Below are 17206 nucleotides of genomic sequence, written 5' to 3' on the forward strand. Positions count from 1 at the left end.
GTCTTTGAGGAACTAAGATCCCAGTTTTCATCCTCCCCTTGATGCATGGTCTTGTCAGCTATGACACAATCAACTAAAACAGCACTTGACCCATTTGTCTGCTTCATTTACCCCGACTGCTCCCAACAGCTCACCTGGGACAGCATCTATCCTTGCCTGCCATTGCTAAGCGACCCTTTGATTTTTTGATTTTAATGGTTCAGCTGTAACACGGAAGAAAGGGTTTGATCTCAAGTCAGACACTTTATTAGACAGGGGCTCATGGGAAATATATACAGCTCCCTGCATTAACACATGTTACTATAACTGTCAACCTAACAGCAGAACACATCTGACATAGCACCACAACACCATTTTGTTTTTAAACAGTGAAAACACTGCAGGTCACTGAAAAGCAACAGACAAAGCATGGTTAAACAGTCAAAACTCTAGCCTCGTGAGACTGACCTGATCTCGCGAGCTCCAGTTTTCCACTCGCAGATCAGTCTGGCATCTTGAGATAGAGAAAATTTGGAGCCGTTCGCCTATCGACCAATCAGCATTGGTTTTGAGGCGGGTTTAGGTGTGATGCAACGAGAAGCGACTGTTCAGTCTAAACAACATAGCGGCTTCCACGGATGAGATGAGCGTAGCTTTCGCGCAAGTTTTATCCAAATTAGAAAGTATTCCTTCATTGAAAGAAGAGCAAAAAACGGCACTGGAGGCTTTTCTCGGAGGAAAAGATGTTTTTGCTCTTCTCCCGACTGGTTTCGGCAAGAGTTTGATATATCAACTGGCTCCGCTAGTCGTGAAGAAAATGGGTGGTAACATAGGTGACGATAGACAGATGGTTTATCCAATCAGCTAACCAGTATTTTCGCCCCTTCCCAAAAGTTCTCCAACGGACAGTTCCCAGATGGATATGCCGAGCAAATGCGAAGCAATCCATCTGGCGGAGTCAGGTTATCAAAACTCTGCATAAAATTAAAAGGGACCAAAAAAGGTATTCCACTTGAAATAATGCATCAGACTTACACATTGTGAAGTTATACGATTTTGAGGAGAAATTGTATTGATATAAAAGATAAAGATGTATAGGAGTAACTACTTACTGAGACATGAGCGTTTGGCGGCTGCACTGGCCCCTCCAGAACACAAGTTTCCTCCCCGGTGCACAAGTTCCAACTCCAGGTTGGTCCTGAGAAGACAGAGCCATGACTATTATGAGGTAGCAGCTACACATATGAATACAGTTAAACAGGTGCATATGACAGACACACACGCCCCCCTCTTTGGTGTGGGAGATCTGGGTTCAATTCCCACTGCGATACATCAACCAATGTGTCCCTGAGCAAGACCCTTAACCCCTAGTTGCTCCAGAGGTGTGCGACTTCTGACATATATAGCAACTGTAAGTCGCTTTGGATAAAAGCATCAGCTAAATGACATGTAATGTAATGTTAATGCACACAGTAAAAGTGAATCATTAACCAATGTGTGGGACTTCTTGCCAAAGAACAAGTTGGAAGCGGTTATTCAAGTGGGCCCAAGTGTGCTACGCAGTTGTACATTACAGGGTTTTTGGAAATGTTTACATCTAAATATTTCTGTCAAAATATATGTCTATGTATTAAAGTTATAACAGATGTGCATTACAGAGCACAATTGGTTTGGTAAATAGGTTTATTTTTCTAAAAGTTATACGGTTGGTTTAAAACATCTCCATAATCGACCAAGCAAGTAAAAAGTTCTTTGACATGTATTACAGGTGACATGGGATGGTCAGTGACACAAAAAACTATCAATCTTGTGTGCAGTATTCCTTTAGAAAACAGCCATTAAAGCAGAGACTGTGCATGTGTGACAGAGTGGATGGAGGTATTGGTATATGATCATATTCAGATTTGGGTTAAGTAGCCTACCTCTTTTACCAATTTGATTAGGAAGATGAAAGATGCTGCCTAGTCAAGCCATTTGCCATTTAATGTTCCTGTTTTGCAGCAGCAATTCCGTATCGAGTAATTGACAGCTTTCCAAGACTGATTTTACACAAACTGGGCCATTAGCATAAAAACTGTTCCAACCACAAGTCATGCATAATCCCCAATGTGCATTTTCCATGCATATCCAAACACACTTCACTCCTGAATTTTAATTCCCCAATACCAAAACAGTGAAAAAATTAACTAAAAGCTCTAACAAAGTACATAGATGGTGAAACAGATAGGTATTTCTAAAATAAGATTGATCTGGGCCCGTTTTCATCTCACCACCAGCCTTTTCTTTCTATGGGCCAGAGAGGTGGGGGCAAATCCTTGGTTTTCCTGGGAGAAAAAGCAATTTCACATAGATAATGCAACCACGGTGAAGCTCCATCTGGCTTTTGCTGATAAGAGTGCCCCTGTGACAAAGGAATTTTCCACTCCTCAGGCAATTTGCGCTGTTCATTGAACTTCAGAGAGCCAACAGGCATCCAGACACACTCAGGGGATCTTTCTGTTCAGGGTGGAGGGCTGAGGGAACCACAGCGTTGGGTGGGCAAAAGGTCTGAATGGTTACGCTCCAGGAAGGGGAGAGTTTTTGGAATGGGAGTGGCGAGAAGTTAAGAGACCCCAAGGTGAACTGAAAGCCAGTCATTTCTCTGACCTGTGACCAATTTGTTGAGAAGATACAAATACCTGAGAAAGGACTGCAATTTTTTTTTTTCAAGATTATGTTTCTGGCCTTTTCGCCAGAGGGTGAGGGGAGGGTGAGATGCCCAACTGGAACATCTCAGTTGCATCATATGCGTCTTAGACCACTAGCTCACCCCTAGATGCTCCACAACAATTTAATGTAAAGGGATTGTGTGAAGGACCACTTAAAAGACCAGTGGTACTAAAATTAATTCAGAGGAGGTGGAATAAATCCATACTCAGTCAGACCTAATAAGTGAAGATAGAGCAAGAGTCAAAACCATTTTACTGTGGCCTAGAGTGACAAAGTTGCTAATGCTACTTCCAGGACCAATGCAGCAATATAATGACAAGTGTGAAGTAAAAAACAACCACACCTTCACTGCTCCCTGAACAAGTTTTAAAAAATGCAACCCAATCCATATATTTGGTGCAAGTGTTATGCAACAACTGCAGTATTGGATTTCAGTTCCATTTCAAGGCGCCTTCCTGGAGTAAAATGCTAACAAAGTAAGACTAACACTGAGAAAGGGCACTATTGTCTTTTTGCAATCATTGTTATTCAGGCTGAGGAACTGGCATTACAGACAAGCGAAAGAAAGGGCAGACAATCCCACTGGTCTCAGCAGTCAGTGGTATATGCACGTGTGTAAAAATGTGTGAGGTGGTGCAGAAAGAGGACCTCCAAGTTCAAGGACTGCAGACACAGAGGGCAGTAGACAAAGACTTGCTAAGAGATAACCCAATATGACCAAGTCATTGCTCATAACTCACTGATGCACACACATACACATGCACAACAACTTCTGAGGTAATATTTTGTCAGGATCCTAGTAAAGGAACAGACCACACTCGAGTGATTACACGCCTTATTATCTCCTCAAAGAAGTTGTGAACCACATTTAATGTAAAACTTAAATAATCACTGTTAAGGAGGGTTCTATTAGCTTAGCCCCATCTAAAGTCAGTTTGACTGTCCACAGCCTCACCTTGCCACGGAGTACATGAAGAGGAAATCATTGTCAGGGGAGCCAGGGTTCTTGCCGTAGTCCATGTATTTCTTCTGGGTGGTATTCTTGATGTCTTTAATAACCAGCTCCATCTCTTTACTCAAGTTGGATTCGGTCTAAAAAATAAATAATAGAATTAAGTCAAAATGATTTCTTGAATGGATTTTGGGAAGCTAACCCAAGCTAAGAAAAACATTTTTCATTTACATAAACAATTCAAGATCTGGCAAAAGAAAATGCATTACATTGGAAAAGGAGACTTTGAGTAAATGTCAAACAGGGTGTTATCAAACATATCTAATAACAGTACTTGCTTTTCTGTTATAAGCTATCAGCAAGGTGAGACAAAGTGACTTAGTACAATGTATCTTATAGACATGTCCTTCTCTTGTTTATTATCCTCCATAGGAAGTTTAAACTGAAATTAGGCATAGTTGATACAATGAGCTTCTAGCATCAAAATGCCGCAGCTATTTGCCTCACAAAGAGACTGCAGACAGCATACTGTAATACAGGAACATACAGTCAAAGAAAAATGGCCATTCGTAACTTTTACTAAAGCAGTTTCCAGCTCTTCCTTTCACAAAACTTTAATTAATAATAATAATTTTAGTTTGTCAAAGTGACTTAATAATTGCATGGTATTGCCATGTAGAGATTTTGAATCAATCTGCACTTAGAACTGCAAAAATAGCACATCTGAACACAATGAAAGGAGACTAAATGATCACGTTGTCTCATTTAGAGACCGTGATCCAAATACAACACTAAACCATGATGTAAAAATGGTTATTTTACTGATCAAGAATATGGGATTTGTAATAATTATGGCAAAACAGGCAAAGACATTAGTGTAGTCCTTTAACCTCTTAACTGTGTTTAATAAAGGCTACAGAAGGTGTAAAGCAGAGTAATTTTTTGATCTGGAAATTTATGTCATTTGGAGCAAATCAATACAGCATATAGCATTCCGCCAATCATGAGACTGGAAATGGAAAAGATATAAATTAGAACAAAGTAACAAAATTGTGCCGCTGGTAGTTTCTTCAAGAATGTCAGGCCCTTGATGAATTTTCCACTAGAAGAACCGTCTCTCTTATATAGAACAGCCCTGTTTCCATCTGCATCAAAGTTCAACGCTCCCTACAATTTGGAGTAAGCTGATAACTTTAGCTTATATATATTACCACCAGCCAGTAATAGGTTGACAGTGTGTTTGAAATACATGATGCTTTTAGTGATAAACTCCTGGCTGTATTGTAAAACTTACTGGGAACGGGCCAAGTTTCTCCTGAAGATCTTCCACCTCCTTTACAAGCACAAATGTCTTCTTGTTTGTGGGTGTGTGCCAGGCACCAGCCTCTGTCTCCCGCCCAGGGCGACAGGGAAGGACACTATTGGCAAACTGTCGACACAGTGGGCACGTGAATTCACCCTTGTCAACAGAGAAACCCTGGAGGACCTGGTCATTCTGAAAAGACACATAAAAGTTAAATTTGACCTATACAATCTAAACTCAAAACTCGAAAGAGGCAACTGGCACACGACCTTTTATAAGTAGAACGTGACAGGTAGGATTGCACAATTTCTGAATATATAGTCTTTAGTCCATACTGCATCTACACAAGGAAAACATTAATGAACAGTGGATCTAAGACTCCAATGCTTTTCATCAATTCAACATTTAGTCTTAGCAATTCTTAAAAAAAAAAAAAAAAAAAAAAAAAAGGACTTGCGCTCATATATGCATTTACCAGAGCTAAAAAATAATGCCATTGTTTTGCTGTCTTACAATCATAGGTCAAAAGATGCAAAGGTATTACATTTATTATAGCAAGAAGCAGATAAGTAAGAAACTTCTCACATTATATAGGTCTAATTAGGAAATGTTGGGTATATTCACTTGACTAATGACTTTAATAATGAATCAATTGTCATTGATTGTCTGTTAAATAACTACTGCAATTAGATGACTAATAATTCCATAAGGTCAAGCTTTGTCTTACCCTCAGAGACTCCATGTATGACTTGTGACAATCTATATGCAAAGTGTGTCCACAGGTTTGAACATAGACGCCCCCATCCCAACCTATTGACACAGACTGCAGACAAGAGCTCTGCAGAATTCACAAGAGAAAAACCACATCAATTAGAGTATGCAAATATGTCTTCAGACATTCAACCCTCTAGACCTTTTGTTTATATTGTGGTGCTGATACATATATTCTTCAAAGTGAATTAACAAACTACAATAAACAACCTATTGATGAGGTATTTTAAAGCCAGCGTCTTTTAACGGACAATTAGACTACATGAGTGAATCACCTGCTTTTTATTAGACTATATCCAATTCAACTAGTGTAATCATTTTTGGTTTGGAGTTGTGTTGCAAGCTAATCAATACACAACATTGGCATGAGAAGCAAATGAAAGCAACTAAGTCAAAGCAATTTTTAATGACGCTTTTTGGTTTTACTTTTTAGTGATGTCTTTGAATTTTTTTGTGTGGAAATGCTGCCTACTGGTATATGCATTTTTATTCTGCAGTTTGTCACACAATGTCTTTGAAGTGATTTTACGTGACAGCCTGGTCTATAATGCAACCACCAGTGGTAGTCAACTACAAGCATTTGGGCGCCCGGATAGCTAAATTGGTAGAGCGGGCGCCCATATATAGAGGTTTACTCCTCGACGCAGCGGGCCCGGGTTCGACTCCGACCTGCGGCCCTTTGCTACATGTAATTCCCCCCCTCTCTCCCCCATTTCATGTCTTCAGCTGTCCTGTCAAATAAAGGCCTAAAAATGCCCAAAAAAGAATCTTTTAAAAAAAAAAAACACACAAGCATTTAAGAAATGTATTCTATAACAAGACAATCCAACATCCTACAGTCTCTTAAAGGGACTTCAGCAGTGCAGATGCTCACATTGCTGACTTGAACACATTATAAACTAAATGTCAATAAATTTAAATAGCTTGTTATTAGAGATGGTAGAGCTGTAATTTTAACACACAAAAATATGTATCGCTAATAGTGCTCTAAGTGTTTTTGGCCTTTTTCCTGTCCTCTGTAAAGCTGACAATATTTTCTGACACCTACATCTTTGAAGAACTGTTGCATGAGCGTGAGCCTGACATCATGAGCCACTCCACACGTGTCTGCAGCGTAGATGTGCTCTTCATCACTAGTCGGTAGCTTCTTAGCCTCTTTGCTTTTGCAGCGGTGCCCAAGCACTGAAATCCAATCACAGATGTCAGTTATGAATTATGATGTGAGGACTATAAATCTGTCTAACTTGTTTGGTATTCATACATAAAAGTCAAGGATTGAGATTGTGGTCAGAGTTCATACATTATTAAGGCTACTAACTAATGATTAATTACAAATAATTGATTCATTTGGTGATTATTTTCTTGATTAATCATTTAGATTTCAAAATATCCAAAAATAGTGAATAGCAGCCATCACAATTTCAGTGAGTGATCCTTACAATGATAGGTTTCATGCACAAGTGAGAAGGAATCAACATGAAAGAATAATTAAACCAATTAAAAAAATAGTTAACCCACCTATTAAAAATATGATTTCCAATATGGGTGGATTAAAGGTGCTATGAATAACTGTTTTGGTTTAAAATACAACATTTCCAACAGAGAAATAAAATAATCATGTGTGCTTGTTTAAATTGTACTCCAAACCAAGACAGTAAACAAATGCAGGTGAAGTTATTCATTTTAGCATCCGAGAATGGAAGGGGAGAATGATGGGACATGCAGTACCTGAGGATGCTTGGAGGAGGACTACGAGGCCAGTGGGTCTGTCCTCGGTGGAGGGTCCGCTCTGGCCACAGATCACACAGTCATAAAGAACCTCGGACTCCATCACTTCAGACGCTCCTAGGTCCATGGCTGCCTCAGTGTCAGGGGATTCTAGTACCAAAAGTAAAAATCTTAAAGTGCCCATATTATGAAAAAATCACTTTTTCTGGGATTTGGGGTGTTATGTCGTGTCTCTGGTGCTTCCACACACATACAAACTTTGAAAAAAATCCATCCATGCTGTTTTAAGTGAGATACAGTTTCTGAATGTGTCCTGCCTTCAGTCTCTGGGTGAGCTGTTCAAAATCGGCACGGCTTGTGACGTCACAAGCCGAAACGAGCAGGCTAACCGCAACCATTAGCTCATAGCGTTAGCGTTAGCATGCTAACGCTAATGCTAACGCTAATGCTAACGCTAGCATGCTACCTCGTTCTCAATAGCAAAGCACTGCTACAACACACACAAGTTCACCATAATCTACAAAAGAACTACTTACATGTGCGCCCTCATTTAGAAGTCTCCCAGCTAATCCTGCCTTGTAACTGACCGAAGTTGTAGAAACAGCCTTTCTTTTACTGTCTATGGAGCTAGCTAGCTGACATGATCTACATCTGAGCTACTGCGCATGTGCGAGTGCAATCAAAGATAGTACAGAAGAAGAAGAAGAAAAGAGGTCTCACTCTGTAGCTAAAACAGAGACCAGCTGAAAAGAGGAGCTGCAGCAGTGAGAGAGCGGTGCAGTACAACAAAAATATGGTGTTTTTTGAAAATTAAACCATGTAAACCTATTCTGGTACAACCTTAAAATACAATTATGAACCTGAAAATGAGCATAATATGGCTGCTTTAATATAGGTTTGTAAAAGCTTCCCCACAAAAACTTTCAAACTTAGAACATAAACAGCTGAGGCAAATAATTACTAGAAACCTGGATAAGCAATTTTGAGAGAATTCTGATAACGTATCATTCATATTCAATGATGTGTAAGCATTACATTCACCTCTGCTTGAATGAAAAGCATCCAACTGTGTGAGAAACAAAAACACTTAGAGGTAATGTGGTCTGAAAGGCATTCCTTTAGGTAGATCAGAAACTGAGGTAACAACCCATGATGTAGGGAGGTCCCTGACTGCAAGCCATGTTCTTACTGAGGCGACAAATACGACACTCAGTTGCACAACACTACTCCTTTCTAATTTACGCTGAAAATAACCGATTCTAAGAACAATACTTCCGACTGATCTTTTGGTATTTTCAATAATTCCTATTAGTAGTTTCCCTACTACAATCAGTCATGGGATGAAGAATGGAGAATGTAACCTACTGGGGACATGCATACATTTACTCTCCACCCCTGCATCTGCATGATGGCACAGCACTAGAAATTAATTACTGATGTGAAATTAGTTTTAAATGTTAAGAACCGTGTTCAATTAAATATTGTGGACAAATGTCAAGCTATGTTGGAAATGGAATTATTGCGTTTTTGGAAAATATGTTTTCAAGAGAGGTCACTGTGTTCCTGGGGAAATGAAAGATGCATTAGATGTCAACACCACAGCTTTAGCCCCAGGCCATCCCAGCACATAAAGTCACCAACCAACAAACACACCGAGAAAGGTAAGACGACAAGGACACACTAAATGTTGGTGTGCTGCTGTTTTATGCCTCTTACTGCATACATTTTTGAATACTCTTTTAAAAGTATTGTTCGCACTGAATAGGTTTTTAATTTGTCATATTTTATTTGTCACATTTGTCTGTTCTTAAAGAATGCTGGTTAGGTTAATGATGACACGGAGTATCTCCTTTTAGATAACTTTGGTATGTGTTCAGGTGTTTGTTCATGTATCTGTCTTTGAGATTTCTGCCGGTGGTGCACTGAAGTATGACATTTAAAATTTCAACTGCAACATTTTCTAGAAAGAGCATCCAGGTTACTCTTGGGACTATATCTAAAGATACAATGAAAACTCTTCTCAGTGAGTTCTGTTGATTATTCTGAGTAATAGGGACAGTGATTTAAGAAAGACACATTGCTGTTTAGAATTTAAAATCAGATTTTCATTGCTATGAGTACAACAAAAAAGATCAATAAAAAAATATTTAAGGGAAAGGAGGCGAAAATCTTAGAAAATATCTCAAAAGGTGGGCAAATAAAACAAAGTAATGACAATGAAATTGACCCTTTGTTACCTAGTAGAGATGAATGAATAACAAAAACGGGTATACAGGTTATCGGTCTGCCTCTCTTGGATTAAATTCCTCATCTAAGATTAATTTTTTGCATCAGCCACACCAATGACACAGAAGTTATACAAAGTTAAAAATAAGAACATAAGTTACTAATATCCTAAATATAATTCAAGGTCTTTAGTGACCTTTGGTTTATTATATGACAAAATGTGGTTCCAAGGCAGACTTCAAGAGCAAACAGCAAGTCCAGCTCCCTTTGACATGGTACGTCTTGAAATCCTACGACCTTGATTACTGAAATGTAATCTGAGATTACTGAGATGTGGGCCAATTTTATTAGACCTCTTGTGCAGGAGAATGGCAGCCTTGAGGAGAAATACCCCAATTATGTTATACTTCCTGAAGAAAATAATACCAAATGCTATATTGCAGGCACATTTAAAGACATCTGCAAACAACTTACACTGCATTCACTTGATTTAAATTGTCATCTTCACATCCCATCTAAATCGGTACAGGTGATGCAAAGCCAGCAGTGAGTTTGAAGTAAAGCAACTAAAGTTACTGCTCAGCAGGAAGTGTGCAGAAGAGGTCATAATAGAGTCCTGCCGGAATGGTCCGTCTGATCACAGCAGCTATAATTCATTCACTAACCATGCTGTGTCAAGGTGGGCCCTGGGAGTCCAGCCCACTATTAGTGCTTTGATCCTATGTGCCCTCAGCCAGCAGCCACCCACACTCCCATAGGAGTGCTCTCCTCTCAATTTCTCCTAACAGGCCTACAGAGACCACAAGCAAAGACTCGGCCCACTGTCACCTTGCCCCAATGAAAAAAGGTATAGGAATGATATGTTTATTTCAGCCAACAGCGCTTTTCCTCAAGGGCTACAGTAGCAAGATGTCCTTCAAACAAAAAGTGTTACTGTGTTTTGTGCTTTAATAAAAAGGGTCTTGTACACCTATGTCAGAGCAAACCCAGTTTGGTAAGCATAAGCATTCTTTCAGAGGTTGTTGCCACTGTACTCAGTTGTTGCTGAAGGAATAAATATCCAAAACTGTGCTCTGTGAAAATTGCAGATTTTCATTCTACATTTTAGTCAGTTTTGGAGGCCTACAGTTAATAAACGACAGTCCATAGAAATGTTTTATTTCTCTATTATACTGATAACAAAACAAATATCTCTAATATCATATCTTTCAAGAAATTCAAACTTGACAATGAGCACTCTGCCTCACAATTAGTGACCGTCCTAACACACTGCATGTTTTAAAACTCATTGGATTAGAACCAAAGGAGAAGTGAAGGTGCACTTGTGAAGCACCTCCACCACACACATTACCTTATGCATGTGTTATGCAACGATGGGGAGTCAGCAACTCAAAAAAAATACATTAACTATTCTTGGCTTGCCTTTTCGGCTGTGCAGCATTAAGGTAGAGACAGTAGACTGAATACTGCGCTTGGATTTACAACTACGTTACAGTAAGTATGCCAAGTAAAGCTTGTGTGCCCCATTGCTGCTGTGTTCCTGCTTTCACAGAGCATACTGCCATGATAACACACTGTTTGCAAACAGAATTTGGGCAGTGGCTGCTGCGAATGATGCGTTAGTAATTTAAAACTCTAAGACCATAAAACTAAGGCAACAAGTTGGCAAAAAAGATGAGCTGGCCTTTTCTTACCAACATCCATGGCCGTTTCCATGAAACTCTTCTGCCTGGATGCAAATTCAGCAAGCAGCTTCTGTTGTCTCTCTCTAGCCCTCTGACGTCTGAAAGAAAGAAGAGTGATTAACTATTTGATGAATATGCAGCAATATGCAGTATTTAACTTAAGTTTAAAACCAACTGAACACAAGTTTCAGACCTTTTACATCATTGAAACTCTAATGACAGGATTATATTAAAGCAATGAAATAATTTCCATGAGAAAAGATATACTCAGTAAGTGAAAACTGGGATTACATACACTGACAACAAGCACTGCTCCAGATAATAGGTTCCTGGCACCCACTTCCTCCATTTAAAAACATTTATCACTGCACTTCCACTAACCAAATGCACTACAGTTACGTGGAAATAAGCATTGTTTGTTGTGCAGGGCATGCTTACCCTGATCAATCACAGTATGTGCAACAGATTCATTCCATGAAGCAGAATATACTGTTACATACAGAGCAGATGTCTGATTTGAACAAGGTTGTGTTGTGAAAGTTGGAAATTATTAATTATTGAACTATTGAAATATGGCGGGTTGAACTCCACTCTGCAGACTTACAGGGTGAGAGCTGACTGTAAATTAAGTCCCTAATAAGAGGACATAAACAAATGCTGACAGGAGCGTCACAGCTCAATAATTTTCACTGATGGCCTAAGGGGTGCCGACAACCAGCATGAGGAATGGGCAGCAGCTTCTCACTTCTCACCGCCACTGACCACACTGCTGCCTGACGGTTGCCTTGGAAACAGCACTAGTTTGTGCGAATAGGAGATCTTCTACCTTTACTTTTGTCTGTGGGGTGAAGCCAACCCCAAAAGGAGGCAATTATTAGACAGTTATAGCCCATTCCATCATGATTAGAGGAGGGAAATGGGAGACACGGACTAGTGGGTGAATGTGAGGTGGAGAGTCAAAACATATGAGTTTGATTTTTTTGAAACAGCCAATGGACTCCATTTTAATGGTAGTGCAAAGGTATACTACAGTGTTAATGGCAACACATACGATAATTGTGTAGATTATTTTTCTTTCAAAATTAAAAAGCTGGTAAAATACATTTAAATTCAGTAAATTTAGCTTAAAACAACCCATAAATATTAGTTGTATTATACAGATTTGCTTCTTGCCACTCTGTACTTCCCAGACAATATTACTCAGATTTCTTATTCAGAGAAGCAAGCCTACACATTTTTAACAGGTTTTATTGTGCCATGCTTTTAAAAGACATAATATGACAGGCTGAGAGGATAGTGAAGAATTATCACCTCCTTTGATTTGCACTATATTTGACTCAAACCTTTAGCATTCAGCACATATATAAAAAAAACAAGTGTGATTGGAAACCTATACACATTGATTATCCTTGCACACATGACATGGCCCTTTGAGCTATTGTTGCAATTGTACTGTAATACAATTCTTGTAGTGTTAACAAAATTATAGAATGTCTTGATAATAAAATTAGAAATGATGATATAACTCGCTTTTAAGTGAAAATGAGCAAAATTAATATGCAGCTGTGTAAATGTAAATCCATAGTGGTGAATATGTTAAATACCTCTCTTCTTTATCCATGGTTTTCTTGTCAGTGGGACTGTTCTTCTTTGGTGGCACAGGAGGACACACCTTTCCACAAATGTCCTGGATGCTACGCTTGATTTGGCAGCTGCGCATGGCTGCCTTGGTAAGGATGCGTTCAATGGCTGTAATGCCATCGCCATGAGTGTGACGGCTCGTGTCCATATCTTCCAGCCAGGATGCCGACAGAGAATTCTGCTTGGACGACAACTTCTGGTGGAGCTTGATGAGGAGAGACAGCATGCTCTCCCGGATCTCCAGGATCTCGGTCACCAGCTGAGGGGGTGTGCCTGGTGGGACCCAGCGTGTTGAGGAGCTCTTGGGCCTGACAACCTGGGTGGCTTCAGTGTTGCTGCGGTTGATTATCTCCTGGAACTTCCTCCTCCGCTCCGCTACAAGGCTGAACACCTGAGCTTCACGCAGGTTCTAAGAAAGCAAAGCATTTTTAACAATTTATTTGTTTATATGAAAGTACGAATGGTGAATATTTTAGTTTGTGCCTTACAACATCATTAGAACTTTGTTTTTGTATGGGTGATCTAACACCTTTACAAGTCTGTCACTGTTAATACCATGCCCTATGATTAAAGCTATATGGACACAATGTAAACCCATGTGGTACATAAATAAATTATGTCCCACCGATACAAAAGTTGTCACAGCACACACAATTTTAAGTATCAAGCCCACATCACATCAGCAAAATATGCAAACAGATGAAGAGAAAACTCTTGTGACCAACATCCCTTCATTCCACCTGCATCTGGGTGCTTTGGCAGATCTGTCTTTGAGCACAAACACAATCTCCTAAAATGGCATCACTAGTAGTCTGATGGACTTTGACGGATTGGAGGGGTGATTCATTACCATAGTCAGACAAGCCCAATACACATAAAAGTCAAATTAAATGTCCATTATAAAATTTCAGCTGACGTGGTTTCATGAATACCTTTGCTGATAGCACACAGAACAACCATATTCCTGGGGAAAATTCAAATCATCCTGATGGGAACACAAGCCTTCTAAAAGATAGCCATGACCTGACCTGACAAAAAGGACCTGAGCTGCACTGTTAAATAAACATACAAAATATTGCTCAGTCAAGGCAACATCAATCATACTGACATGCGGTTAAAAAGCGTTTACCCAAACCTGCATTTCAAATGTAATTAGTTTCAGCAGTCAAGAGGGAGGGAAACTGCTGAAGCGCAGCATTGAACACACACCATAACACACCAAGGCAGACCTCCTTTGAAAAGCACAAAACAAATGTGCAAAGAAATCCTTTCATGATTAAGACAAAAAGTAGACAAACACAGCTGCTAGTGGCATCAAAGCCATCAACCTTTTTATATAAAAGGAAGTAGATAGCTACCTCTCTCCAATTCCCTGTAAGACGCCTGGAGTTCTGTGGAGCAAGTACAGCAAAACAAACAATAATAGCAGTGATATGAGTATGAAGGCAACCAAACAAACAATGTAAGATGATAAATAAGCCGTACGCATGTCAGGGTAGAGCTCAAAGAATATGTGACGAGATTGTTTTTGTTGCTGTAATGTGCTAATGTTATGTTGAACTAATTGTCACTCTTTGTTCATTTTATTATTATAGTTTACATGTTTTATTGCTCCTACGCTCCCTTTGGCTGTGCCGGCGTGCTGCTTGTTACTGTAGTAGCAAGGGCGAAAAGTTGAAAGTTGAATGAAAGCACAAGTGGCATAAGAAGCGGCAGGTATCATGTTAGTCCCATCAGCTGATAATCAAATATCAGTGGAGCAAATTCTAACTTTTCACAGCCTTTCAGATTTGTTAGAGACACTACGGCACCTTTTCTATTTAGATTTAGCCACTACTTGCCATGTAAAAAAGGTGTTTATGAATCTATATTGTTTATGATGCTGTTGGTACACATCGTGTTTTGTTTACTTGCCGCACAGAGCCATCATTTCAAATCAGCATAATACAAACGTGTGTTTTGTATGCCAAACTGAACGACTGGAGACCACGCCTGACTGGCACTGCGCTGGTCCATTGACCGCTGGAGGACAAAAAGACACCAAAAGAACGGAAAACTGACAGCAACCTGCAGTCTGGCATGCTCTACACTTATCAAGTGTTAATGGCTAACCTTTAGGCAGACAATTGCCTTACAATCGAGCAGATACACAGCAACATTGGCATTGAAGTGTATTTTTGGACACCAGTTCAATAATCATTTGCCTTTTAGCTTAGATCCCCTGTGAAAAATATCTGGGTCTTGAGCATTTAGATGTTCACTTACCTTCCCAGCCACTAGCTTAATTCAGTGCCATTTGTGCTGGCAGGAAGCATACAGTCAATAAAAAAAAACTGGGAGTCAGTATAGTCACTAGAAGTTTCACTTCCACTTGTTTTAATACAGTGACATCGCACTCTAATCAATAGTACTGTAATCCATCTCACCGGCAATTTCCACTCGATGCGGAACGTCTCCGGAGTCATTAGGTTTCCATTAAAGTCAATGTGTGTATTTCCACTGACTGCGGAACGTCTGCGTCCCTACTCCGTCCCAGTTCCGTCAGTCCGCAGCCCTCCGGAGCAGATACGCAGAGCTTCTATTTTTGACGGACGACGGAGAGCTCCGCAGCAATTCAGCACAATTCAGATTGTGCGGGACAGGAAGTCGAGCACAGAAACAAAATAAAACATCCGGTTACTTTTCAAAATAAAATACACCGTGCTCACGGCGGGTCATATTTTCCTGCACTACACCTTGAAAACACAGCACAGAGTTGTTTCCCCTCTACTCCCCTGGATGGAAACAAACGGTTGTTGGTTTTGTGGTTCTGTTTATAGAAACTACATCCTGTTATATTGCGCGAACATACGTGAACTCGCGAGATCTCGTGGTCGGCTGGCCGCAGCCGTTACGCAACAAATCCGGACCTGGTGGGTATTGACGGACGGCGGAGCACGTAGCCGTTCTGCAGCGGAGCCGGTCCGCAGACGTTCTGCATCCTGTGGAAATCCACGGTCAGCCTACATGCAGAGCTACATCTTACCTGGCCATAGGAAGAAGCTTCAGTGCTGGTGCTGGGAGGGGCCTCTCTTTTCACTTCAGGAGCCGTCTCAGGAACCCGAACCCTCACAAAGTTGATGACATGGTGCAGATTGGAGAGGAGGTTTGTGCCAGGGAACCAGCTGTCATGGCAGTGCTCCTCAATGCAAGGCTCCTGGAAGCATAAGACCCTGTAAGACACTGGTGGACACCAGAAGTCTGGACAGCAAGGAGAGTGGTTGAAACTCAAACATCCATCTCACCTCATCCTCCTTGTTGTCTTGAACCTGGTTATCCAAGCCCAGCTCAATAAGGTACAGCACCATGCACAGCACATGCTCCGACATGTTCTGATGATCCATCCATATCTAGAACATATCAAACTATTAGTTTATACTGAAAACAGACAGATATTATCCCCCGCAACTATGCCAATGTTGTTAAACAATAGTTTGTCAATTAATTGTCTTTTTGTTCCTACATTATGCCTTTTTTCATTTGTACCTATATCTTGTAACATGCCATTATCAATTAATTGCCAAGTCATATTTACATGTGCACCAATTAAAAATAGCAAAAATAAGCACTTCTAATTTAGCTCAAGTAGCGAATTGAGATACAAGGGAAGCCCTGTATTATACCACATGAATACTAGTCGTTAAAAGGCTCACCTTGTAAAGGAGAGTGAATATCACAATGTGCAGGGTCTTGCAGTGCAACAGCTTGGTTAGGCCTTTATAACATGGATGCAGAGGAGTCCTCTCCTTGTAAGGTGGCCATGGGTTGCCGGTGTGAATGCCAGACTGTTTTAAACTAGATAAAATCATCAACAAGAAAAGAAAATATCAGAGGAAGAATTGGTAACACACAGAACAGAGTAATTACCACACCCATAAGGGTGTGTGCTAGCTTACATGCAACAAAAGGTTGAATTTCCACATAAAGCAAGACAATGATAGAAATAAGAGTTTGATAAAGTGACATTTTACATTTTTCAGAGTAATCCACTGTACAAAAGGTTTTAGTCTATGCAACAGAGCAGCTGACGGGCAGCACAGTTGCTCACTCTATTAGTGAAGATGGGATCATAGCTGTATAAAACCAGGGCCAGCCTGACAGGCAATCCATCACATTCAAACAGCGTGAATGAGCAACATGAGGCTGGTATCAGACTCTGAAGGTGGGGATGGC

General features: G+C 40.2%; 1 protein-coding gene across 2 annotated transcripts in view; it reads right to left on the minus strand.

Annotated features, from left to right (window-relative positions):
• Positions 1-17206, minus strand: part of ubr3 (ubiquitin protein ligase E3 component n-recognin 3) — a 42496-nt gene that overhangs the window by 11871 nt on the left and 13419 nt on the right. Inside the window, exons 20-31 of one of the 2 annotated variants that reach the window (XM_031297884.2) lie at positions 16687-16828; positions 16279-16383; positions 16020-16190; positions 14353-14385; positions 12958-13403; positions 11363-11451; positions 7443-7592; positions 6763-6896; positions 5671-5781; positions 4935-5135; positions 3644-3780; positions 1092-1177 (exon numbers count right to left, since the gene is read on the minus strand). In XM_031297884.2, the coding sequence (XP_031153744.1) occupies positions 1092-1177; positions 3644-3780; positions 4935-5135; positions 5671-5781; positions 6763-6896; positions 7443-7592; positions 11363-11451; positions 12958-13403; positions 14353-14385; positions 16020-16190; positions 16279-16383; positions 16687-16828 (1805 nt within the window). The remainder of the gene's footprint in view (positions 1-1091; positions 1178-3643; positions 3781-4934; positions 5136-5670; positions 5782-6762; positions 6897-7442; positions 7593-11362; positions 11452-12957; positions 13404-14352; positions 14386-16019; positions 16191-16278; positions 16384-16686; positions 16829-17206) is intronic. The other variant, XM_031297889.2, reaches the window with a different exon arrangement.

Source organism: Sander lucioperca, chromosome 8, assembly GCF_008315115.2.
Source record: "Sander lucioperca isolate FBNREF2018 chromosome 8, SLUC_FBN_1.2, whole genome shotgun sequence".
NCBI classification, from domain to species: Eukaryota; Metazoa; Chordata; class Actinopteri; order Perciformes; family Percidae; genus Sander; species Sander lucioperca.